At 41.2% G+C, this 22,554-nt stretch overlaps 5 protein-coding genes across 11 annotated transcripts; 2 read left to right on the plus strand and 3 right to left on the minus strand.

The window, feature by feature from the left end:
- Positions 1 to 1,760: 1,760 nt before the first annotated feature.
- Positions 1,761 to 4,275, minus strand: LOC111596784 (protein prenyltransferase alpha subunit repeat-containing protein 1). The gene is made up of 3 exons (XM_023311137.2): positions 3,524 to 4,275; positions 3,079 to 3,467; positions 1,761 to 3,005 (listed from the first exon to the last, which is right to left on the minus strand). Exons 1-3 carry the CDS (start codon positions 3,622 to 3,624, stop codon positions 2,245 to 2,247), a joined length of 1,251 nt encoding a protein of 416 aa, XP_023166905.1. The 5' UTR covers positions 3,625 to 4,275; the 3' UTR covers positions 1,761 to 2,244.
- Positions 4,276 to 4,506: 231 nt separating this feature from the next.
- Positions 4,507 to 6,532, plus strand: LOC111596783 (U3 small nucleolar RNA-associated protein 15 homolog). Its single transcript, XM_023311136.2, has 2 exons — positions 4,507 to 4,710; positions 4,773 to 6,532. Exons 1-2 carry the CDS (start codon positions 4,621 to 4,623, stop codon positions 6,285 to 6,287), a joined length of 1,605 nt encoding a protein of 534 aa, XP_023166904.2. The 5' UTR covers positions 4,507 to 4,620; the 3' UTR covers positions 6,288 to 6,532.
- A 1,653-nt stretch (positions 6,533 to 8,185) lies between these two features.
- On the minus strand, positions 8,186 to 14,890 carry LOC111596830 (ubiquitin-conjugating enzyme E2 Q2). Of its 5 annotated transcripts, none has more exons than XM_023311201.2 (9): positions 14,518 to 14,890; positions 11,325 to 12,411; positions 9,583 to 9,699; positions 9,222 to 9,518; positions 9,080 to 9,154; positions 8,706 to 8,997; positions 8,482 to 8,630; positions 8,348 to 8,426; positions 8,186 to 8,278 (listed from the first exon to the last, which is right to left on the minus strand). In XM_023311201.2, the coding sequence occupies exons 2-9, from the start codon at positions 11,484 to 11,486 to the stop codon at positions 8,247 to 8,249; spliced, it is 1,203 nt and encodes a 400-aa protein (XP_023166969.1). In that variant the 5' UTR covers positions 11,487 to 12,411; positions 14,518 to 14,890; the 3' UTR covers positions 8,186 to 8,246. The 5 variants fall into 5 exon arrangements, with proteins under 5 accessions (XP_023166969.1, XP_023166970.1, XP_023166971.1 ...); XM_023311202.2 differs by having other exon boundaries at positions 14,505 to 14,890; XM_023311203.2 differs by lacking the exon at positions 14,518 to 14,890 and adding an exon at positions 13,824 to 13,980.
- Positions 14,891 to 15,974: 1,084 nt separating this feature from the next.
- On the minus strand, positions 15,975 to 19,892 carry LOC111596812 (hypoxia up-regulated protein 1). Its single transcript, XM_023311178.2, has 3 exons — positions 19,654 to 19,892; positions 19,113 to 19,489; positions 15,975 to 18,526 (listed from the first exon to the last, which is right to left on the minus strand). The coding sequence occupies exons 2-3, from the start codon at positions 19,472 to 19,474 to the stop codon at positions 16,060 to 16,062; spliced, it is 2,829 nt and encodes a 942-aa protein (XP_023166946.2). The 5' UTR covers positions 19,475 to 19,489; positions 19,654 to 19,892; the 3' UTR covers positions 15,975 to 16,059.
- Positions 19,893 to 20,586: 694 nt separating this feature from the next.
- LOC111596837 (DNA-directed RNA polymerase II subunit RPB1) lies at positions 20,587 to 22,534 on the plus strand. 3 transcript variants are annotated; one of them, XM_030224221.1, is made up of 2 exons: positions 20,587 to 21,722; positions 22,035 to 22,534. In XM_030224221.1, the coding sequence occupies exons 1-2, from the start codon at positions 20,629 to 20,631 to the stop codon at positions 22,486 to 22,488; spliced, it is 1,548 nt and encodes a 515-aa protein (XP_030080081.1). In that variant the 5' UTR covers positions 20,587 to 20,628; the 3' UTR covers positions 22,489 to 22,534. The 3 variants fall into 3 exon arrangements, with proteins under 3 accessions (XP_030080081.1, XP_030080080.1, XP_023166980.2); XM_030224220.1 differs by having other exon boundaries at positions 20,587 to 21,349; positions 21,518 to 22,534; XM_023311212.2 differs by having other exon boundaries at positions 20,587 to 22,534.
- Positions 22,535 to 22,554: the final 20 nt, after the last annotated feature.

Genomic DNA, 22,554 nt, shown 5'->3' on the forward strand with positions numbered 1-22,554 from the left:
GTTGCTTTTGTCTTTGGCTTTGATTTTTGATTTTGCTTTTTGGTTTTTATTTGACTTTAACACTGTTGCACTTATCAAGACGCTCACCTTGCTAATTTGTTTATAGAACAAGTACGAACGAACAAACAAACAACAAACACACACACACACCCGCACGTAGGCCCACACAGAAGAAAAATGAACACTATTTAGGTGCCTAATCGAAGGGCCGTTCCCGTTTCGGCTGTCTGTCTTGGCTGGCACTGTTTTTGCCTTTGCTACTAGCTAGTCGCTGTTGACAAGGCTCTCACTCAGCCACACGCAAACTCCTCTAATAGCACACTGAACCAAAAGCCAAAGCCAAACCCACTGCTGCTGCTGCTGTTGCTGTTGCTGCTGCTTCGGCTGCTGCTGCTGCTGCTGCTGCTCATCTCGCCATTGTTGAAAATGGCCCTTGCTAGCAGCTGACATGCGCACTGATTGATGTTGATGCCATGCCCATGTAACTGCGAACCCCCATTGCCAGCATCTGACTCCCACTCGCCCTCCCCTGCCAGCGGTCGCCTGACCCCCCTCTGCATGTCCTTCAATAGCCTGCGGCTAAGTTGAGCAGCTGCGTGCTTGCGGCTTCAGACCAAAATAACAAACAAATTAGACTCCACTTAAAATCAAGAATCTTATCAGAACTAAGTACAGTCATTACAGCGCTGCGATTAAAATGGAAATCCAATTATTGAAAACAATTTTCAAATGTTTATTCACTCTTAACATTTACCTAACTGTCTCTCTAAAAACTTTAGCATAGTTTAAGTATTCAGCCTAATCGACGAAGCAAGGAGTTGTCATTGGGAAACCTATTTTGGGCTTACAGGTATAAATTATTTCGTCACAAGCTAATATGAAAACCTTGAGATAAAATTATTTATTTAATTTTATACATTTTGAAATATTTTGTTACTCGTAAATTTTTTTATTTGTATTTATTATGTATTATTTAGTTTCATACACTTTATTAATTTATTATTATTAATTCCTTTAATTTTCATTTATTATTTATTTATTGATTTCATTTCGAATAAATTTTATAATTTGTTTATTTTTTTTATATATTATAAATTAAAAAAATAATAATTTATAAATTTTTGTAATCAATTATTTTTTATTATTATTGAATCACAAAATAAATTAATTATTTTTTTTATTTAATAATTTGTATATTATATTATTTTTAATATTGGGATAAAATAAAATAAATATGAAAATAAATAAGCATGTCAAATAACTAAAGCACTTTTTCACAAGTAACAGCTGAGAGAGTAGACGAGAATTGATAAAAGAGAATGAAAAGGAAATAAAATATATTTTTAATGTACTTTAAAGCTAAGCCATATTTAACTAGAGCCGACCTAGGAACACGCAGTAGTTGACAGTAATCTCTGCTTGATTAAAAGACGTTACCTTTTAGAAATGTTTTGTTAAATTTATTTAAGACTAATTGCAAATTGGCTAATAGATGTGCACTACAAATCAGATTTAGTGTCCAGTGTCCAGTACACGCTTGAATTACATTTAGATATAGCATCGACTTCTTGACATATATATATATATATATATATATATATATATATATATATATATATATATATATATATATATATATATATATATATATATATATATATATATATATATATATATATATATATATATATATATATATATATATATATATATATATATATATATATATATATATATATAAATGATTCTATATATAACTAAGAGAGCATTTAATATATTGTTGAACTTTGTTTAAATTAAATTGAAATGCAGAAGAAATCTTTTATTGCATGCACAAATAGATTTATATATATATTTGTTTTGCATGCACTAAAATAAGACGTCTATATATATATTATATATCGACTTAAATCTAACAAATGTTGTTCAGTTTGGAATACAGATATTTGATAAATGTTTCGCTTTGAGCTGAGCCTTAACAAGTAGACAAGGTATTCTATTAAAGGGGGGTTCGGGGAACCTCCGTTCAGGTGGTCCACAATCGTAGACGCTACGTAACGAGCACTACTTTTCATCTATACATAAGCTATATATATATATATATAAATGTTCTTATAATTGTTTTCGATTCTGGCTGAGAGAACGAAACAGCCTCCATGAGTGCATTGCGTATACGGCACATTTAGACAGAAACAAAGTGGAAATAACAATTGAACAATTGCACAATTGGGTCAGGATCTGTGTTTAGTTCTGGCCCTGATCCTGATTGGCAAAATTGAGATGCATCTTGCACCAGCGCATGTGCTTGTCCCCCAATTGGAACTCGATACGGCGCACTGCGACAAGAAACGGATGCGATTCACAATCAAATTTGCGCAGCTCGTTTGTTTGGCTAACGCTGTGGGGCGCTAGATACAGGCCGGGGCCGTTGGCAAGGCCCGTCAGCAAGCGCAGACACTGCTCCACAATGAACTTGAGCGAGGCGCGCCGATGCAGCTCAAAGCAATCGTGTACTCCATACAATTCCCGCTGCTCGGCACACAAGCGCATATCGCTGGCAGCAACGTTGCAGCAATAGAGAAAGGAGCGAAGCCGCTGGGCGCTGACTCCATTGCGATTTAGATTAGGCAAGAGCAGCTGCAGCAATGATTCTGCAGCAGCCTCCCCATCAGCATTATCTTGCCCATTAACTGACTCTGCAGTCAGCTCATAATGTTCGAGTAGCTCACGCAAGCTGTTCCACGGTGGCTGCGATTCGTCGGCCATGTGGAAGCACTGTTCGTAAGCCCGACTCAGCAGCAGCTGGCGATAATGATAGCTGCTGTAGTCGGTTATGTGCTTGCGTATGAACTTCTCCGTCCGCATCAGCTCCGATTGCAGCAGACAGGGCGGGGCATTCTGCAACACCCACTGACGATGCGACCAGGCGTGATAATTGCTCGCACAGCGATCAGCGGCACGTTCGCAAATGCTAATCTCATGTGGCCAGTCGATGGCATCGGCGCCTGAATGGGTATTCAAAAGAAAAGGAAAACTCTATAGAAGTGCATTGCGATAAGTAGACGAGTTCAGACCCACTTTGAAAGGAGTAGAGCCAGCGCCGATAGGCGAACGCCTCATTTGACTTTGGCTTGATGGACAACACCAGCGCTGAGAATTGCAGCTCCTTGTTGATACTTAAACGATTCTTTTGCACCAGCTGGCGGCGTATGTGCCAAAAGGTCGTCACATCCGGATTGATCAATAGTGCCACATTCAAATACTTGGCCAGCGAATCGCTCTGCTGTTGCTGCTGCAGTGTGCGCAATTGTTGTTGCATCGTTTGCTTGCGGTGAGAGATAAGAATGCGATGCGCATGATCGTAGACATGCTGAGCGCACCACGACTCCAAGCCCAAGTTGTGATCCACATGCACCACCGGTGACTTATTGCAATTCGTTTCCTTGGGTATGATCTCAAATGAGGATCTGAAAGGAATGATGAGTTGACTCTATGTTATCAATCCCATGTGGCATTCGCTTACAAATCGGCATCCTTGAGAAATACAGCATTTATGTCCCGAATGATCTTCTCGCATAGCACTTTCTTCTCATTGTTCAAGTCCAAATTCATTTCGGCTTCCATTTTTGCGCTTCGATCTTCGATCCGTTTCGTTCCTCTGCAGCTGCTGTCGACGATTGATCGCTTGCCTCCGTCGATTCAATTGTATTGGGCACATTTATTGCTGTCAATTAATATCTATATATTTATGGCTTTAAATTTACCACATTTCATGCGTTCTATTTGCTTTTTCTTCTACGTCTCTTGTCCATCAAGTCAGACACGAGCCCATCTTTGAGCTGAGTTAATTAAAAGATTCATCAGAGGGGACGTTGCGACGCTAACTGGAAGCTTCACTGTGACATTTGCTTGGCAGTATAGGTATATCGTTCACATTCCATCCGACGGCCTCAGCCTCGGCGTTGATAAATAAATTTCAATTAAAATTGAATCTATTTGCTGGCTACTGCTGCTATCGTTGTTGTTGCTGTTTGTTTGTTTTTAACGAATCAGCACTGCGGCATTCAACACATTTATTCAATCACGCATAACTTTTGTTGTTGTTGTTCTGTATTTGGCTTCAATTCGCATAAAGCGTCAACGAAACACATTAAACAAATTATTTTGTAAATAAATATGCCTCCCTGCTTGTTGTTATTAATATTGTTGTTGCTCTAAATATATCGATACTTAGCGACAAGAAAACATCGATTACACGTATGCCGCGTGTCTTCTGCAGTGCACTAAGTTAAACACTAAAAAGCTGCAATAAATATTTTATTTGAAAATTACAATTAATTTCTAGTACAGTCTAATTGGAATCCTAATTTAATATATGTTATTTTAACATTTGTTATTTTCTGACAACTACTCAGCATTAACTAGCCAGCAATGGCTTGCATTAAAATTCGGTATTTTAACGGCTGCTAGCAGGCCGATCATATGGTATAACAATGTGACCAAATTCAGAAAACGATCGTTATCGATATAAATGTATCGAAATTTGCAAGTCCAACATATTGTTGCCTTCCACGTGCGCGCGCGCTGACGCCAATTGACAACGACAACATATCAATAAAGATGAATGCCTTCCAGCCACTTAATGTGCGACGATTTCAACAGAAGGCGCAAGTAGTCACGCCCGACACAATTTACTGGGATCGCTTAGCGGTAAGTCCCATATTCACAGTGTAAAAATATCCAAAATAAACATAAGCCAATTTACCAAACAGAAACCCGAGCTGCTGAAGGAGCACACAACGATAGACTATATAGACTTCAGTCCCAGTGATCCTTGCAACTTTGTGCTGACCTGTTCGGTGCGTGTACAAATCTATAACCTGGTGACCAAGCTTGTGGTCAAGAACTTGTCACGTTTCCAAAAGACCGCATACGGTGCGACTTTTCGTCAGGATGGTCGTCTCTTGGTCGCCGGTGACGAAGAAGGACATGTGAAACTCTTCGACACGACCAGCCGTAATATATTGCGCTTGTTCAAGGGTCACAAGGCTCCCGTTCATCGCACCTTCTTTACCGCCGACAAGCTGCACCTGGCAAGCTTTGCGGATGACAAATCCGTCCGACTCTGGGATGTGGCCAACGAGAAGGTGGTGCAAACATACGAAGATGCCCACACCGATTACATACGTGCCGGTGCAATGCATCCACAGGCATCTCACATGTTCATTTCCGGCGGCTACGATGGCAAAATCAATTTATATGATACACGCGCCGAGCAAGCCATTACCCAGACTTTAGATCATGGCAGTCCCGTGGAGTCGATGCTGTTTCTGCCTAATGGCTCGATATTCATCACGGCCGGTGGCACACAGGTGCGCGTATGGGACTTGATAAGCGGTAGTCGGCTGCTGACGACGATGTCGCAGCACCATAAGACCATCACCTGTCTGCGCCTCGGCTCTGATGGTCGACGCCTGTTGTCCGGCGGATTGGATCGTCATGTAAAGATCTACGATGTGAGCACCTATAAAACGGTGCATACCCTCACCTATCCAAATGCTGTTGTTAGCCTGGGCGTTGCTGCCAAAGACCAGGCTGTTGTTGCCGGCATGGTCGATGGCCTCGTCTCCATTAAGCGCATGATTGTCGACAGCAAACCGAGTCACCTGAAACAGATCAAGGCCAGCCAGCGGCACAAGCGTTCCCAGAAGACGACACGTCCCAGTACCACTGTTAATGTCGATCACGTCATAACTGAGAGAAGGAAAACTCCCAAGCTGCAGGAATTCGATCATCATCTGCGCAAATTTAACTACAAAAAGGCGCTCGACTGTGTCTGCACGCCGACAAATTTAGAGCAATTCCCGGAGAACATTGTGGCCGTCGTTACGGAGCTGCAGCATCGCAGCGCGCTTCAAGCTGCACTCACGGATCGCAAAGACATTACGATAATCAGATTCATAAACTTCCTGTGCGATCATTTGGGCGAGGTGCGATTTATGCGTACGCTGTTGAATGCAGCCAGCGCGGTGATGGATGTATTTGAGAACAATACCTTTAACTACAATAAACAAATGGTCGCAGCCTTGGAGCGACTTAGAGCAACGATGGAATCGGAAGTGCAGCTCACCTGTCAACTGCTCGAGATCAAAGGTGCCCTCGAGATGATCATTGGCGGGGCCATTGACAACAATGAGACAAGCTCAAAGCCTATCTACACTCAGCCAAATCCAACCAAAATGCATCCCTCTAAAGCCGCCTCCAACTACGTAGTCATTGTCGATTGATCGATTGGTCGATTGACCGACTTATCGATCGATCCTATGTCCTAAGTCTAATTTCTAGCTTTAGTTTTACTGCAGTGAAATCTTGCTCTATTTATGTTTGCATTTCATTCATTTACTTAAGCTAATGTTTCGATAAATTGTACAAAGCTAAATTCTCTTTCGCTTTAGTTATTTGTTAGCCAAGCCTGGAAATGTAATGCAAAAAAGAGAAAGATTTACGAAGTTGGTCTGATAAACGTACGACCTTAACGTGAAAATAGAAAAATAAAAAAATAATGTTATTTGAAATTCTCGTTTTTGTATTTAAATATTATTAGATATATTTTTGTTTTTTTTTTTTTTTGTTAACTCGGAAAGTCTTCAAGCCACCCTCGTTTATGGTCATTGCATCTTAATATTTCCAATCAATTTTCTACGTAATTTTATTCTTTTTATCGCAATTTATTTTATTGGGCTTTGTTTTTGTATTGTTTGTTTTTTTTTTACGGTTATTTGGAAAGACGAATTTACAGTTAGAATTTGCTTACGCTCGTGGTGTTTTTTGTTGTTTTGCCTTCGATTTTTCGTTTCTCTGTTGTTTTCGCTTAACGTTTAACTCCTCTAGTTGTATATGCTACACATATGTATATTTATTTATATACATATATATATGTGTGTATATATATATAGATATATGTTTACTATAGCTACGTCCGCAATCGCAATCCCTTAAAGCTAGAGCGAAATATATAAGGTTACATGTTTAATAACTAAAAAAAATATTAGTATATTACGTTACTTAACTAATTACAACTAGGTATATGCAGGTGTGTGTATGCTTGCTTTTTTTCTCTCTTCTGCACTGTTCTAATCACCCAGTGTCCCATTGTGAACAAAAGGAACAAAAAGCAGTTAATTTTCATACAAAATTCAACACTTTTGACACCTGCGTCGAATCGGTACACCTACATTACATATACATATGCATAAATTGCCTTTACATTTACACGCGGCTGTTGCTGCTGTTGCAATTGTTATCGTTATCGTTATATTTATCATAATCGGTAAGTGTTAATTATTGCTGCTAACTGTACAATTTTATCGTTTACAAATATAAATATATATTTTTTTTTTTTGTTTTTAATATATATATTCAAAGCAATGAATTTTTAATGGATTTTGCAGGATAGGATCTCTAAAAAAATTTTTTAACAAAAAAGCTCTTATAGATAACATAGAGGATTTTGAGAAGCACAACATGATTTCGCTTCTGCTGTTTTTTTTCTACTATACATAAATCATCAAGAGACGAGAGACAGACAGAATGACAACTTAAACGTTTCACATAATACAATACGAGTTAAAACGAAAAACAAAAAAATACAATTACATTTCATGTATACACAAATACATGCACACATACATCGCAACACACATGCACTATTTTGCATCGTGTATGTATGTATGTGTGCATATATCGATGCACGTAATGTATGTCAGCATATATATGCAAGTATTTCCTTTCTTTTTATCAAGTATACACAATTTGCAGAACTTAATTTGAACGACGCAACGTCCATTATATTAATAATGTTTGAATGGCGGGTTCGATTTAAATGATGATGATGATGCTGCTCCGACTGCTGTAGCTCTGACTGCTGCTGCTGCTGCTTCGGCTCCTTCTACGTGGCTTATGTCGCATGTGTCTGGTATTTTTGGGGGTAGGTTTTTTGTTTTGTTTTGTTTGTGTATATATAAATAACTATATATATATATATATATATATATATATATATATATATATATATATATATATGTATATATATATATATATATATATATATATATATATATATATATATATATATATATATATATATGTATATATATATATATACATATATATATATATATAGATGAGCGGCATTTGGCAAACGTCCGTTCCTTAAGCCTGTATAAACACCTAAGTTACAGCAAATCTTAGCCATCCTCCTTCGGCGGCGTAAACCAACCTGTCGACAACAACAACGAAAGTTAACACAATTTGATAACAATTTGAATTGGATTTCATTCCATAATACCATTTTTCTCGTGTATCTGCACTAAAGATTTGAAGCTCTGCTGAGCCCTTGCTAAACTGTATTGTCCCTGGGTGAGCGCCTGCTTTGGGTAAAAGTAAATAGTTAATAGTTCTTGATATCCGATTACGACGCACCTTTGTAGCACCAAATTGTATGCGCGCCTTGCCCTTGACCAGCGTCGCGGCAATTTGCATGATCACGGCTTCGACTGTGTAGGCGGAACTCCAGCCTTGTTTGGTCAGCAGCTCCATGCAAATAGCGCCGCCAATGAGCACATAGCCACCTGATCAAAAGCGTTGAAAGCATTAGAATCGTTGATACATGGAGCAATTGATTAATTAGATAATCAAGCAGTCACCTGAGATGATTGGATGCACGACACGAACAAAGGGCGGCTCGAATGGATACGTCTCTTTGAAAAGTATGTTGAGCAATATACTATCTTTGCCCTCCTTCTCTTTCAGCTGCAACAGATCGCTGTGCAATGGACTATCCGGGTCAACAGACTTAAGGCGTATATTCCACTCATAAATCGAATCGTTGACGAGCTCTAGTGAGTACATGTTCTTCTTGAACGCATCGGATCGATAAATATCACGTAGTTCTTTCATCAGGCGATCTGTTGCCTGTACTGAACCAGAAACTGAACCCTGCATCAATTAGAAAGAGATAGTGTGACAGAGAGACAGTTATACGCATATATTTATATATATATATATATTTCTTACGCACTTTTAAATAGTCTTGTCTTTGACTTTGACGCAGTCTTTCTAAAGTCGCTAAATGTTCCACTTCCATATCATCTTTCTGCTTGAGATATTTGGTTATTATTAATAACAATAATTACTGTTTGTTTGCTTGTTTGCTTACGTACTTTATTTGTGTTCCGTACATCATCCATTTCCAATGGCAGGTCCTCATCGCCCTCGCTTTCCTGCTCGCTCTCGCCGATAGGATCCTCGATTTCGTCCTGATCCGAATCAGTCTCCTCGTTGCCATGCGGGCCCGCTCCACCGCCAACGCCACCCCCAACACCACCACCTGCTGAACGCTCCAAGCGTAATGGCGAGGCAGAGGGCGGTGGCGTTTGCAGCGGCAGCGCTAAATTATCAATATCGGGTGGCAGTGGAACATTGTGTAAGCGGCATAGCTCGCGCAGCAATATGCCAACCTGATGAATGAAATCGGGGATTAATGCACGATTTGAGAATGACAATGTAGACACGATAACTTACCTGGTTAATCACATGATTATCGCGACCATTTGTGTTGCTAAGGATTTGTACAGCATTCGTGACACTAGTCTCCTCGCTCTCGGCAAACCAAACGGGCGGCGATGATGGATACGTCTCCTGATGACGAGAAAAATAAAAAAAAAATTAATATCAAGATATATACATGAATGTTCTTCATAATAATATAATGCAGATGCTACTAAATATAAGAAATTTGTCAATTTTTTATGGCATTTGATTGTTGACATCTTATTAATATATATATAAATTGACAAAATTTGTCTCTACCAAAAACAGTTTCCTCTGATTGATTTGTTAAATATTAAATATATAAAAGGCCAAAAACACGTAATTAATTTATAATCGTTGCTAAAAACGGTCGATTTATTGATAGACTTAACTGATAAAAACAGTTGGCTAAAAAGCCAAATAATAACTGCATATATATTTATATATACACAATATATACAATAATATATATATATATATATATATGGAGACTAACAAAAGCTGCGAGACAGCGTCAATGAAGTTACATATATAACCTTTAATTAGATCGTTGAACCAAAGCAGAGTCGAAGCTGAGCAGAGAGCAGCAATAAGAGAGGCACAAAGCCAGAGGGGAAGGCGGTTGGGGAAGGAGCGCACAGTAGGAAAGACAGAAGCGAACTCAGCAAGTTGGCAACTGTTTGTTGTTGGAGGCGCAGGGCAATGAATCATAAATTATTGAAGCACGCTGCCCCTAAATAAGAATCGACAGCAGCACGATAAAACAGCGTGTGAGAGAATTTTACAAAAGGTAAAAGAAGAAGAAGAAAAGAATTAAGAAAATAAGCAATAAGAAGCGAGTAGAAGAGAAAATACCCTAGTGATTAAGGAATGTATAGCAAATATCCAAGATTCTTAACCTGCTTTGCTTAGCTAAGCTAATTTATTGGAAATTTGGGCTTCTAGTTACTTATACTAGTCAAACGACTTTGTGACTATATAAACATAATGAATTAATAGCAATTCTCTAACACATATATCTCGAATCTACTATACTTATAATAATTATACACAACTTCTCACGCTGAACCTTTACAAACTCCTTCTATATGTTGCATATAATATGACAATATGTTAATACCTTTGCATAAAGCATAGAGAGAAACAAAAAGATGTAAACGAAATACATGATCGAAAAAGATGACATGAAAGACAAATTTCGCAGCAGCAAATCTGAGAGCAAAAACTGCAGAACGAAAGAAAGAGCGAGAGCAAAAGAGAGTGATAGGGCAAATGGCAGCCTGTAGGATAAACCAATGGAATTTTACTGTAAAATTTGCAAGACGGCAATAAGTTTTAGGTGAGCGCTCAGCTCCTACTGGAAATTCGTGAGATGAAAGGAAAGAGTAAGGTGACCTTGGTCATATTATTAAATGTGAAGTCATTTGTTCATGTTTACAATTTGCATAGATTGTTTGTAATTAAAAGTATTTATATTTTTACAACAATTGAAACGTAAATAAGGGTCTGTTTTTTTGTGCTTGGCAACAACTGTAATTAAGATCACAAAGAGTGTCTAAGGGACTTAATCAATTGGACACTACATAAATGAGAAAGAACAAATTCTCAGTCAGATAGTCAGTTTGTTAATTATCAATCAATTGTCAGTCGTATTTACTAAATATATTTAATGTCTGCCCGGATGTGTATATGTATAAATATAACTATGCGTATGTATGTATGTTACTACTTACCGTTATGTTTGCATGTATGTCGTAACGCTTGCCATTCTTATCGATGAACCTGCACAAAAGTTCATCCACGCTGGAATTGAGTATCTGAAAGCGGTCGTGGTTCTTCGGAAAGATTTTCTCCAGTGTTTTGATTTCTTGCTTTAGTGTGTTAAGGCACGCCATATTGGCGGGCAAGGCAACGTGACAGCCAGTCAGTCACGGATTCGCCTCCCACCGGAGCCCGAGTAGCCGTGTGTGTGTGTGTGTGTGCTGGCAGTAGAAGGGGAGCAGATAGCAGCACAACTAACCACCACTACTTCCACATAAACGCTGGCACGGTAACGGACACGCACGGACACACGCACACGGAGACGCACATGCACCTATACAATGCAAGCGTCTGAGTGTCTCGGTGCTCTTTGTTTTTAATATTATTTGCTTTTGACGTTGTTCGTATTTTTTCTTTATTTACTTCTTTTTTGTGTTGTTGTAACGTTTGGGTCCCTTTGCTCAGACTCTCTTTCTCTCTATCGTATTGTGCGTGCGGTCGACGGTAGGTGGCGTTCGTCTAGCTGTAACTTGTTTTAAAGCTAGCAAAGGCTGCTATTCTTCAGTTTTCTGTCTCGCTCTCTTACACACCGTCTTGCTTTTATTGAGCACTTATTTTTATTAATTTTGTTGGAGGTAGTTGATATTATACTGTTATTAAAACAGCAGCATCAGCAGGGTAAGGCAAATTTATCAACATCTTCGGCATTGGCATCGACTACCCACGCTCGCGTTTTCTTTGTATTTATGATTTGTTGGCTGCTCGATGCTAGTATTGGTGTTGTTCTTATAATTACTCGTTATTGTTATTGTTGTTATTATTATTGTTATTTTGTTGTTGTTATTATTATTGTTGCTGCTGCACTTCACTTGACTTGTCTTCTGCGCCGCCCCCTACACAGCATGCGCTCAACTTTTGACGCGACGCTTTCGCTCTCGTCTTCCTCTCCCTTTCCCACTCGTTGCGGTCTTTCACTTTGTGGCGTCGTTTCGTTGACTTTCAGCAATGTCCTCCTCTATCGCTTTCTATTGGGGGTCCTTGATTTGTGGCTTCTTCACTCTGCGTATTTAGAAACGATAACGACATGAGCACGTGTTTCAGTTGCAATCGTTGCAAACATGAAAATAACAACCACACACGACAAAAAAAAAATTATCTTTTACTAGCATATACAAAGCTATGAAAAAATTACATTCAAACAAACTAAATGAAATACAACTTTTACCATGATTGCTTCTTTTTTGTGTCTAGCTTGCTACGTCAGCTTTTATTTGCTGATATATATATATATGTACATGCATACATTTATGATATATAAATAAGAAAATTTTAAACTTGTTTGGCAAATCAATTTGGTCTGTTTTTCCATTTCATTATTATTTTAATACTTGGCCTAACACATTTTGCATGAATGCAATGACTCACATTATCTCTTATTTTTATAACTATTTGCACTCGATCAAAAATCAAAATGGAGCGCCTAATGTGTTTCATTTACAGTTTAAAATTAGAGTCAATCGCCTCTCTACGTGAGTGAGTGCAAAAAAGTCTGTAAAAGCTTAAGCCCAGAACAGCTGCGACAGCGCATAGTAGAATGAAAGTGATTTTCTCCATGCCAAAGTCTCAGTATACCAACACATATGCAATGCCTGGGTGCGATAACAATTCAAATGCGATGCTTTCATTTTTTGGCGCCTCTGGCGCTACTGTGCACGGCTTGAAGCTTACTCTCACGCCGAATATGGGAGGCTGTAAGAGAGAGAGCTCGAAGAGAGCGCTCTAATTCAGTTTTGCCTGCCCAGCTGCTGGACTGACGGGCTGAAGACAGTTCAATGTAAAACCGTACGAACACACGCACACTTGCACACATGCTAATTTAAAAACATATACATATATGTACATAATACAGATGTAGGCATAAATGTTGACATGTACAGCGGAGCATATCAACGAAACGGTAATGAACAACAATAATTTTTAATGTTGTCTATTGTGCATACACGCACTTATGCACATTAAGATGCATGCATGCATACACAAATGTAACTAATTGACCTCTCACTGCCGCCTTGCTGCTGAAGCTGTCACCGCTATGCTGCACTTTGTTTTAATCAATCTACCTTATCCTGCACTTTACACATTCAAAACAGAAATCGAACAAGGGGAGATGAAAACGTTGAGCTCCTTTGTTTGCGTATACCAAACACACACAGACGCACACATTTACACAAACGCACACACGCAGACAGCACACAGACGCATGTACGCAGTGAACCCGTTCGAATTAAGTTCTAAACGTACAAAGTAAAAAAGTATAGTATAAATAAATAATAACAATATGGGCAAGTGCAAAGAAAACTGAAAAGCCAACAATAAATAAACACAGGCAAAGGCACGCACAGACAGACAAACACACACACACGGACACAATAATAAAAAGCAGCGGAGTCAGTCGCACACCCGCTTGGCACCTTTACGACATCGTCAATTTGGCTCCACCGGACCGATCGACCTGCTGCATTGCACTCCACTCCGTCCGTCGACTTGAAGCTGCGAAATTTTACTGAAAAATCACTTTCGCCAGACAGGCGCCGTCGCCGTGCAAGCAACTCACTCACACAACTAACATAATTATGTATGTGTACGTGCCGAAAGCAGCCGCAACAGAATCAGTGAGCGGAGCAACAATGACAATCGAAAGAAGTTATCGGTGCGCTTACGTTGCTATCGAAAGGAAATTCGCACTCTATCACACACACATATGAATATATGTGTGTATGAAATTACATATGTACGTATGCAAGGCAAATGTAAACGTTGAATGTAAAAACGAACATATTACCAATCGGCTTCTCTCCACCCCCCTTTGCAACAAATGTATTCGTCACTTTTTAAGCAAAACTCACATTGTTGTGCTATCGAAATGGCTGACTGGCTGGCTCGCTGCTGTTTTCAAATAATTTTTCCAACAAAATCAATTGACATATACAATAAATACATGTGTTTAGGTATGTACATACATACACATGTTTTTATTACACAGTTCCAAACATTACAGGAAATCTTACAACACACTTTAATTTGTAGATTCGTATGGATGTATGGTACGATATGGATGCACATTCATACATTAACAAGCAGGTAACAATTACCTGTACACAATACCTTAATTTAAACTATATATGCTTGTATTTGAGAGTTTTGCACGATTGCACTAATTCGCCTTCGCCATATTTTTTGTGGCAAATGGCTTTTGATGTGTCGCAGTTGTATATGTATTTGTGGGAACGCGATTGGTTTTTTTTTTTTGTTATTGTTCTTGTGGTTTGAAGTTCAGTGTGTGGGAGTTTTATAAGTTCTATCAGTTAATATAGACGTGCACTGTTTTTTTTTTTAACTAGAATTATTGGCTTCAACTACAATATGCTCCCGAAACTTAGTAATCACGTAGGCGTGTAAAATGTCTCCGGAATTATAATCTATGTACATCGTCTTCCGCGAACGTCTGACGATATTTCTTGCATAAAAGGTGTGACCAGATGCGTGTATAAAAGAAATCACCAGTTTTCTCGAAATATCAAACAAAATATCGGTTTTTACATACGATCTTATCGTGCAAAACACTGATAACTATTAAAAAAACACAAACTGAATTACGAAATTCAATACTTAATTAATGAGCTATAATTGGTCTACAAACGTAATTGCGAGAGACATCACAGCTTACTTCAAATATCGATGCTTACCAAAATGCATTGTTACCAATTGCTATCGATATTGGGCATTGGAATTTGGTACATCAGCATCAGCTGGTACCATTTTTTGAACATTCGTACATATATATGTGTTTGTGTTTTATTAAGATGACTTTTGAAACTAATCATTTAATTTTTAATCGAATACTAATTTTTTTATTACGAAAAAGACAACTACATTACCAGAATGCATTTTTTTTACTTATTAGCTTATTTAATTTTTATTATATTTTTGAGCTTTTTCCCGTTATTTTTACTTTAATTTATACTAATTCAATTAAAGTGTTTATTCTTAATGTTGTTTTTTTTTTATATTTATATTTTTTTTTTTAGATATAGGGCGCACATGAATGTTGATAAATGTTAAGTGTGAGGAGTTTTGAGTACTTCAAGTCTTTTTGTGTTTTGTTTTTATTTAATTTTTAGATAATATATCCAGGCATATATAGAATGATGAACTTAAAGCACGACGGAATGAAAATTGAATTTTTACATTTCATTAAATTTCTTTAGTTATAGATTTAAGTTTAAAGTAGCATAATTTAACCCCGCCATTAGCTAGTAAGAACAAAATAATAATTTAGGATAAAAAAAAACCAACTAACGCTGTTTTTTCATCTAATCGTTTTTTCTTTAATCGTGTACGAAAAATGCTTTGGGGCAACAGATCAGAGCCACCCACCCGTAAGTCAACTTATGCCCCCTCCATTTTCGTTTTACTACTTCAAAGCTTCTTGCGGATTTTCCCCGTAACCCGTTACTTCCCCTCCCTTCCGATCAAGCCCAATGCATTAAGCGCACAACTTTCCCCCCAGTTCCTGTTTTCACATTTTCTCTGATTTTTAATTGTCCTGCGTTTTTTCTCTCTCTCTCTCTCTCTCTCTCTTTCGCTCTCTGGCTTCCTCTGTCTCTCTCATGCTCTCTTTGCCTGTTCATTTCGTGCAGTCTTGCTTTAGAGTTCGCTGTGTGGCGTGTTTGCGTCGACAGTGGGCGTGGCTGTCACATTCTCCTCCTTCTGCTGTTCCTTTGTTGCCTTCTCAGTGTTATCCTTGGCGGCATCCTCACCGTTGTCGCCGCTGCCACTGCCACTGCCTTGAACAGCCTCTTCACTAGCTGCTGGCTCCTTAGCCTTTTTATCGACCTTCGCCTTGGGCTTCCAGATCTTCATCTTGTTGGCCATATACTGAACCTCGCGATCCAGCGTGGACATCTTCTTCATCATATCCTGCACGGTTAAACGAACATCTGCATTCCGGCTTAGCTTCTTTTGGGCGGCGACTTCGGTCTTAAGCCAGGTGCTCGACTCTGTGATCACTTTGACGAGCGTATCGATCTCCACCTGGGTGAAGACATCCATTTCGGGATTTGAGTCCTTGGTGAGGTTGCGTGCCGTCACCAGGAACTTCTCAGCGCTATCGAGCATGCCCTTGAAGGACTTGATCGCATCGGGACGTTCCTCGTGCTCCCAGTGGCGGCCGAGGAATACATTTGAGAGCTTCTTCAGCTGCTGCAACTTCTCCTCATAGATTTCGGGCGTACGATTCTCCTCATCCTCGTACAGCCACTCGGACAGCTTACTGCACTCAGCTAACAACTGCTCCTTCTCCTCGGCCGTGGCACAGTCTGCATAAGGCTTCTCATCCAGCTTCTGCTGTACTTCGATGATGTGCGATTCGAGTGCATTGAATGTGGACTCCAAGCGCACGCGCTCCTCCTCAACTTTGTTGATGGCTTGCAGTTTGGCCAAAGCATCGTTGTAACCGCTTCCACTTAAAGGCAGTGTAAATCTCAGCTCTGTCTTGTGCGCCACGGGCGTTTTGATGGTGACCAGTTTGATGGTTTCATTCTTGGCCTCGGTTTTGTTCTCCTCCTCATTTTTATTTGGAGCTGATTCGTTGACATCTCCGCTCTTTTTGGTCTCATCCTCAGACTTGGATTCGGCTGGCTCCTCGCTAGACTCCTGGTCTTTGGGCGTTGGGGTCTCGCTGTCATCGACTGTTGCTTTCTCGGCCTCCTTGGTGAAGAGCTTGCTGATGGTGCTGCCCAGCTTGGCCAAGGTGCTGTCCTCGTCCAGATCCTCCTCGATCTTTTGCTTCTCATAAACGTACTCGACGCCCGTGCAGCGGAAAATGCCAGAATCATCCAGGTAGAAGTAGGCCTTGATGCCCTTGTTGTCCACCTGATCCTTCTTCGATTTCTCCAGCAGCTCCTTGACCTTCTGTAGTTCAACGCGCGTGATATTCAGGCTACCAATAGCAGCAATATCATCCGCGCTGTAGCGTTCCAAGTCTCCATAGTTTACATAGAATTCAAAGTCATCCGTGTGCTTGTTGAAGGTGATAACCTTCTTCTGTGGATAGGGATTCATCAAAGCGAAGAGGGCGCGCTTCACTTGCTTAACGGCTGCACCATCGCCCGGATCGCGTTCAAAGGATACTTGAAGAGGGAAGATCACCGCATCCTTAACTATGAACTTCTTCACCTTGAAGCCGCTGGACAGATCTGCTGCCTTGTAGACGGCGCCCATGGTGGCCGATTCATCAGCATTAAGATTTTTGCCCAGCTCCTGTTTGATCAGCTGCTTGATTGTCTCCTGGACACGTGGCACACGCGTGCCGCCGCCAAAGAGTATCACCTGATTGATCACATCCAGCGACAGATTCGACGTGGCCAAAGCATCTTCCAATGGTTTAGTGGTGCGTGGCCACAGATCAGCGCATAGCTCCTCCAGTTTCTCTCTGGACACCTGTAGCTTAAAGTCATGATCCTCCAGCAGATTCTCAATTTGAGCGTAATGATCGTTGTTGGCCGACAACACGTTCTTCAAACGTCCCGCTTCCTTGAACAGTTTGGCCAGCGCCCGTGGACTCTTCGTGACATCCGTTTTGGTCTTCTTGAGGGCATTGAACTCCATGGCCAGATAGTCGCGTAGGCGCAGCTGTATCTCCAGACCGCCCAGCGTTCGATCATAGCCAACGCCCAGCACCTGTACCACCGGATTGATCTCCTTGGTCTGCTTATCCTTGACCAACTGATAGCTAACCACCGCAGCGGACGTCTTGTAAGCGCCCATATCATAGAAGAGGAAATATTGTGCCGTCTCATTGATCTCGCCCCGATGGAATACACCATAGTTGAGCGCTACGGCGGCATAGTCGTTGATCAGTTGCAGTACCTTCAGATTGGCCAATTGTGCTGCCACCAGCAAAGCCTCTCGCTCCGCCTGACCGAAATAGCCGGGCACGGTTAGCACACATTCAGTGATCGATTGCTGTGTCGATTCTTGTGCGTATTCCTTGGCCTTGCCCAGCAATTGGGCAACCAGCTCCTCCACGCTGAACTCCTCGGTGTCGCTCTTCTTGAAGACCACTGTATTCCGCTCCTTGTCGCCTAGGATGGTGTAGTACGGAAAGCGTTTTCTGTAAATGTTCAAAGTTATTAGAAACAGATTTGAAAGGGTTCTATAGAGGTTTAGCGATCTACTGTCAGCTCTTGAAAGTATATTACTGATCTTCAGCAACTGCTGCTAGAGGCAGACTTGGTACATATCCTTAACAGAGCTTAAAGTTCGAGGAACAACTTATGTAATTGATGGTAACGATAAATAGTTAGTTTCTTTATTTGAAGGAAACAACAAATTTTTCCATAACTGCAAACAGCCATTTTACGCCCCTAGTTGTATAAATGAAGTAAATTTTGAGAAATAACGGTACATGGTGATAATAATTTTCTCAATTAATGTACTTAAAAGTAATGTAAATAGTAATGCCAAATTACAACGGAAATTGCAAATGTCTTATTTGTAACGATTTTCCCCACTTAAATTTCGTTACAGTTCAATGTTAATTTGGACATTTATTTCTAAATATCGCCGCGCTAGCAGCTATTAACATAAAACGTTTACAGTTTGCTAACATGACGTGGCCCACACATGCACGGCCACAGCGTGCTATCGCGAATGTGGGGAGAGAGAGCGAGAGAGAGGGGTGAAAATAATCAACTTACCTGTACAGATCAACAATAGGATTATCAATGGTCTTGCCCAGTAAATCCAATAGGTAACCATAGGCGGCAGAGGGTTCGCGTATTCCAATCGTTTGTGCGTCCTCGCCAATAGTGCGCGTATTATCGCGGAAGGCGATGATGGCCGGCGTTTTGCGTTTCGACTCGCGATTCAAAGCGATCTCCATTGGCACGCCGGGCGATACGACACCCACTTTCATCCACTCGCTGCCGAGATCAACAGACATAACAGCGGCCCCATGGTTGCCGGTCAATTGAAATGCCATGATGCACAAGCAGGCGAACAGCATAGAGAACGAGAGGCGGCCACCAGCTGTTAACGAGCTCAATCTTTGATTGGCCATTTTAATGCAGACTCACTGTATACAAAAAGAAAGAACATGTATATAAGATATATAAATGTCAGTTAGCCACGGGTGCAATAACCTCTTCTTTCTTATTTTAAACACCATTCGTTTTTTTTTCTTTGCCAACGCAAGCAGCAGCGGCAGCAGCAGCTGTTAGGCCCACCCCTTGCACTTACGTTTTGATTTTATGTTTGCTTATTTCTTGTTTGCGGCCAATGCCTGCAGCGGGAATGATTGAATATGATGATCCGTTGTTAACGTTTTATTTCAACAAAAGCTTGCCAATTAATAAAAATCTCGCTAGCCCAGCTAAAATAGCCGCCGTTCAGGTGTTAAGGGGCTAACGTTGAAGAAGAAGAAAACGTTGACGTGTTGATTTGGCAGCGAACGCCAGACTTCAATAATATAATCGAAATTATCGATACATTTGTATGCACAGCTGATTTACAGAATAAAGCGAAAGCGATAGATGGCGCTAGCTAACATTGAACACAAATGTTAAATAACATAGGCAAAGCTCATTAGCATTTAGTTCGTTTTAAAATTTCCCGCTTTAACTATATACTGACAAACATATAATTATTTTTTTCCGAACTCCTTTCTTTTTATCTATAGTCAGCATATTTTTTTATGCCGCATACCAGACATACTAGCTAAGTCAGCAAATATGATAATCATTACAATTATGCGACCCACATAACTTACCTCTAGTTGCTGACAATTATTAAAATATATTTCTACCATATACCCTACAAGAGACAAAAGTTGATCAATTTTAATATGATATATATCGACCTCATGGCTTTTAAGCTTACGGTAATGCAACACTTTGGCTCTTTGATCAATTCCAGTGAAGTGTATCTGCGCGTTTTATGAACAAAAACTAGAGCACAAATGATATACAGCAACGCCAACTCAATCAGAAATATATATATATATATATATATATATATATATATATATATATATATATGTTGTTGTACATAAATATATGTAAACGTATTTCATGACACGATTGGTTCAGGCGAAAATTTGCAACCATTTCCCTTGCGTAATGTTCGGGTTTTTGCTGATCTGGATCTTCCGAGCTCATAAAAGAATTCGCCACCCAAGTCAAGTTGATCATACCAAATAGATCGATTGCGACGAACATGCACGGATCGCACCTGTTAACGTTTTTGGGCATTAGCTGCCTCGTGGCAGCGGCTACTTCGGACTTTCTGGCGGCCAGCAATGAGCAGCTCGAGGACTTCAACATCCCGGAGGATAACATAGACGAACGCTTCTCACGCTCATCCCAGGGTATTCCGCAGCAGGCCTACGGGCCACCAGTTATATACAGCTCAGGATTAAACTATCAATCAAGCTCAGCGCCTGCTGCTTCGAGCTACTCAGCGCCAGCTGCTCACGGTTATTCAGCACCCAAGGCTCCTGTTTATTCAGCACCGGCTGCTCCAAGCCATTCAGCACCCGCTTCTCCAAGTTATTCAGCACCGGCTGCTCCGAGCTATTCAGCACCGACTGTTCCAAGCTATTCAGCTGCTCCAAGCTATTCTGCACCAGCCGCTCCAAGCTATTCAGCACCAGCCGCTCCAAGTTATTCAGCGCCCAAGGCTCCTGTTTATTCAGCACCAGCTGCCCCAAGCTATTCAGCACCGGCTGCTCCAAGCTATTCAGCACCAGCCGCTCCAAGTTATTCAGCGCCCAAGGCTCCGGTATATTCAGCATCGGCTGCACCAAGCTATTCAGCACCCGCTTCTCCAAGTTATTCGGCACCGGCTACTCCGAGCTATTCTGCACCGGCTGCTCCAAGCTATTCAGCACCGGCTGCTCCAAGCTATTCAGCACCGGCTGCTCCAAGCTATTCAGCACCAGCCGCTCCAAGCTATTCAGCACCCGCTTCTCCAAGTTATTCGGCACCGGCTGCTCCGAGCTATTCAGCACCGGCTGCTCCAAGCTATTCAGCACCGGCTGGTCCGAGCTATTCAGCGCAGGCTGCTCCAAGCTATTCAGCACCGGCTGCTCCAAGCTATTCAGCACCAGCCGCTCCAAGCTATTCAGCACCCAAGGCTCCCGTATATTCAGCACCGGCTGCCCCAAGCTATTCAGCACCCGCTGCTCCAAGCTATTCAGCACCGGCTGCTGCAAGCTATTCAGCGCCAGCCGCTCCAAGTTATTCAGCTCCCAAGGCTCCTGTATATTCAGCACCCGCTAGCCCTAGCTATTCAGCACCGGCCGCTCCAAGTTATTCAGCACCCGCTGCCCCAAGTTATTCAGCACCAGCCGCTCCAAGCTACTCAGCGCCCAAGGCTCCTGCATATTCACCACCCGCTAGCCCTAGCTATTCAGCACCGGCCGCTCCAAGTTATTCAGCACCCGCTGGCCCAAGCTATTCAGCGCCAGCCGCTCCAAGCTACTCAGCGCCCAAGGCTCCTGTATATTCAGCACCCGCTGCTCCAAGTTATTCAGCACCGGCTGCTCCAAGCTATTCAACACCAGCCGCTCCAAGTTATTCAGCACCCGCTGCCCCAAGCTATTCAGCACCGGCCGCTCCAAGTTATTCAGCACCCGCTGGCCCAAGCTATTCAGCACCAGCCGCTCCAAGTTATTCTGCGCCCAAGGCTCCTGTATACTCAGCTCCAGCTGCTCCAAGTTACTCAGCACCAGCCGCTCCAAGTTATTCTGGTCCAAAGGCTCCAGTATATTCAGCTCCTGTCGCTCCAACTTATTCAGCGCCTGCTACTTCCATCTACTCTAAGCCAGTATCTCCGAATTATTCAGCGCCCAAAGCTCCTCCGTCTTCCGCATATATAGCATCGAAATCTTCAGGCTACGCTGCACGTATGCTCAATCCGCCAATGTTGGGGTCCGCGCATAATGCAGACTACGGACAAACATCAAGTGGCTACGGCGGATCTTCCATTCCATCACCACCTTGTCCGACCAACTATCTATTCAGCTGCAACAGCGTTATTACTCCTGCTCCTTGTAGTCAGGGCGCGGCCTATTAGGCAAGTTGACCATTTGAAAAATAAAACTTCCGACAGAAAATAAAAATATTTGAATTTTAATAATCA

The sequence above is a fragment of the Drosophila hydei genome, unplaced genomic scaffold, assembly GCF_003285905.1.
Source record: "Drosophila hydei strain 15085-1641.00,03,60 unplaced genomic scaffold, DhydRS2 tig00000413-arrow-arrow-pilon, whole genome shotgun sequence".
Taxonomy (NCBI): Eukaryota; Metazoa; Arthropoda; class Insecta; order Diptera; family Drosophilidae; genus Drosophila; species Drosophila hydei.

Bases quoted from the DNA above. Each gene is read 5' to 3' on its own strand.
- LOC111596784 (XM_023311137.2), bottom strand. From the start codon at position 3,624: ATGGAAGCCGAAATGAATTTGGACTTGAACAATGAGAAGAAAGTGCTA. The intron at 3,468-3,523 runs GTAAGCGAATGC...CATTCCTTTCAG, and splicing joins TTTCTCAAGGATGCCGATTT to ATCCTCATTTGAGATCATAC. The intron at 3,006-3,078 runs GTGGGTCTGAAC...ATACCCATTCAG, and splicing joins CTGGCTCTACTCCTTTCAAA to GCGCCGATGCCATCGACTGG.
- LOC111596783 (XM_023311136.2), top strand. From the start codon at position 4,621: ATGAATGCCTTCCAGCCACTTAATGTGCGACGATTTCAACAGAAGGCG. The intron at 4,711-4,772 runs GTAAGTCCCATA...TTTACCAAACAG, and splicing joins TTTACTGGGATCGCTTAGCG to AAACCCGAGCTGCTGAAGGA.
- LOC111596830 (XM_023311201.2), bottom strand. From the start codon at position 11,486: ATGGCGTGCCTTAACACACTAAAGCAAGAAATCAAAACACTGGAGAAA. The intron at 9,155-9,221 runs GTACGTAAGCAA...TATCTCAAGCAG, and splicing joins ATGTACGGAACACAAATAAA to AAAGATGATATGGAAGTGGA. The intron at 8,998-9,079 runs GTGCGTAAGAAA...TAATTGATGCAG, and splicing joins AAAGACAAGACTATTTAAAA to GGTTCAGTTTCTGGTTCAGT.
- LOC111596812 (XM_023311178.2), bottom strand. From the start codon at position 19,474: ATGGCCAATCAAAGATTGAGCTCGTTAACAGCTGGTGGCCGCCTCTCG. The intron at 18,527-19,112 runs GTAAGTTGATTA...GAACATTTACAG, and splicing joins CCTATTGTTGATCTGTACAG to AAAACGCTTTCCGTACTACA.
- LOC111596837 (XM_023311212.2), top strand. From the start codon at position 20,629: ATGCACGGATCGCACCTGTTAACGTTTTTGGGCATTAGCTGCCTCGTG.